This window comes from Eimeria necatrix, genomic scaffold (genome assembly GCF_000499385.1).
Source record: "Eimeria necatrix Houghton genomic scaffold, Enh_scaff663, whole genome shotgun sequence".
NCBI lineage: Eukaryota > Apicomplexa > Conoidasida > Eucoccidiorida > Eimeriidae > Eimeria > Eimeria necatrix.
In genome coordinates this window covers 4450-5000 of record NW_013654504.1, presented here as the reverse complement: position 1 = coordinate 5000, position 551 = coordinate 4450, and the positions used below count along the sequence as shown (strand labels likewise).

General features: G+C 63.3%; 1 protein-coding gene across 1 annotated transcript in view; it reads right to left on the bottom strand.

Annotated features, from left to right (window-relative positions):
- Positions 1-106, bottom strand: part of ENH_00069210 (hypothetical protein, conserved) — a gene marked incomplete at both ends in the record, with an annotated part of 4164 nt that extends 4058 nt beyond the window's left edge. The window contains one exon of the mRNA XM_013582469.1: positions 1-106. This exon is cut by the window's left edge and continues 1073 nt beyond it. Coding sequence (XP_013437923.1) covers positions 1-106 — 106 coding nt within the window.
- Positions 107-551: the final 445 nt, after the last annotated feature.

The following is a 551-nucleotide window of genomic DNA, read 5'->3' as shown; positions in this document are numbered from 1 at the left end:
TGGCTGGGGCCCCTGTTGGGGCCCCAGTGTTGGGGGCCCCCTGGGGGCCCCCTGAAATGGGTTCTTGGGGGGCCCCTTGGTGGGGCCCCCATGCAGTTTCGGACATTTGGGGGCCCCCAAGGGGTACCTAAAGGACAACAGCCGTAGGGGCCCCCTAGGGTTTAGGGTTTAGGGTTTAGGGTTTGGGGGAGCGGGGTGTACAGGGGCCCCCAGACGCTGGGGCCCCAGAAAAGCCGCGGGCAGCTGGCTAGATAGCTTGCTGGCTAGCTAGCTAGCTAGCTAGCTAGCTAGCTGGCTAGCTAGCTAGCTAGCTGGAGGTGCAGAGACCTTCTGAGGGGGCCCCAGGAGGGAGCGGGGGGCTGGGAAGCAGCGCAGCAGCCCCGAGTAAACCCTAAACCCTAAACCCTAAACCCTAGGTCGAGAAAGGCGGCGGTGAGAAGGAAGGGTCTGGGAGAAAGGTGAGAGGCGGAAATATAGGCGAAAAACGAGGGTTTAGGGTTTAGGGTTTAGGGTTTGGCGGTGCTGGCGCGAGGCTCTGCGGGCCGACGGCG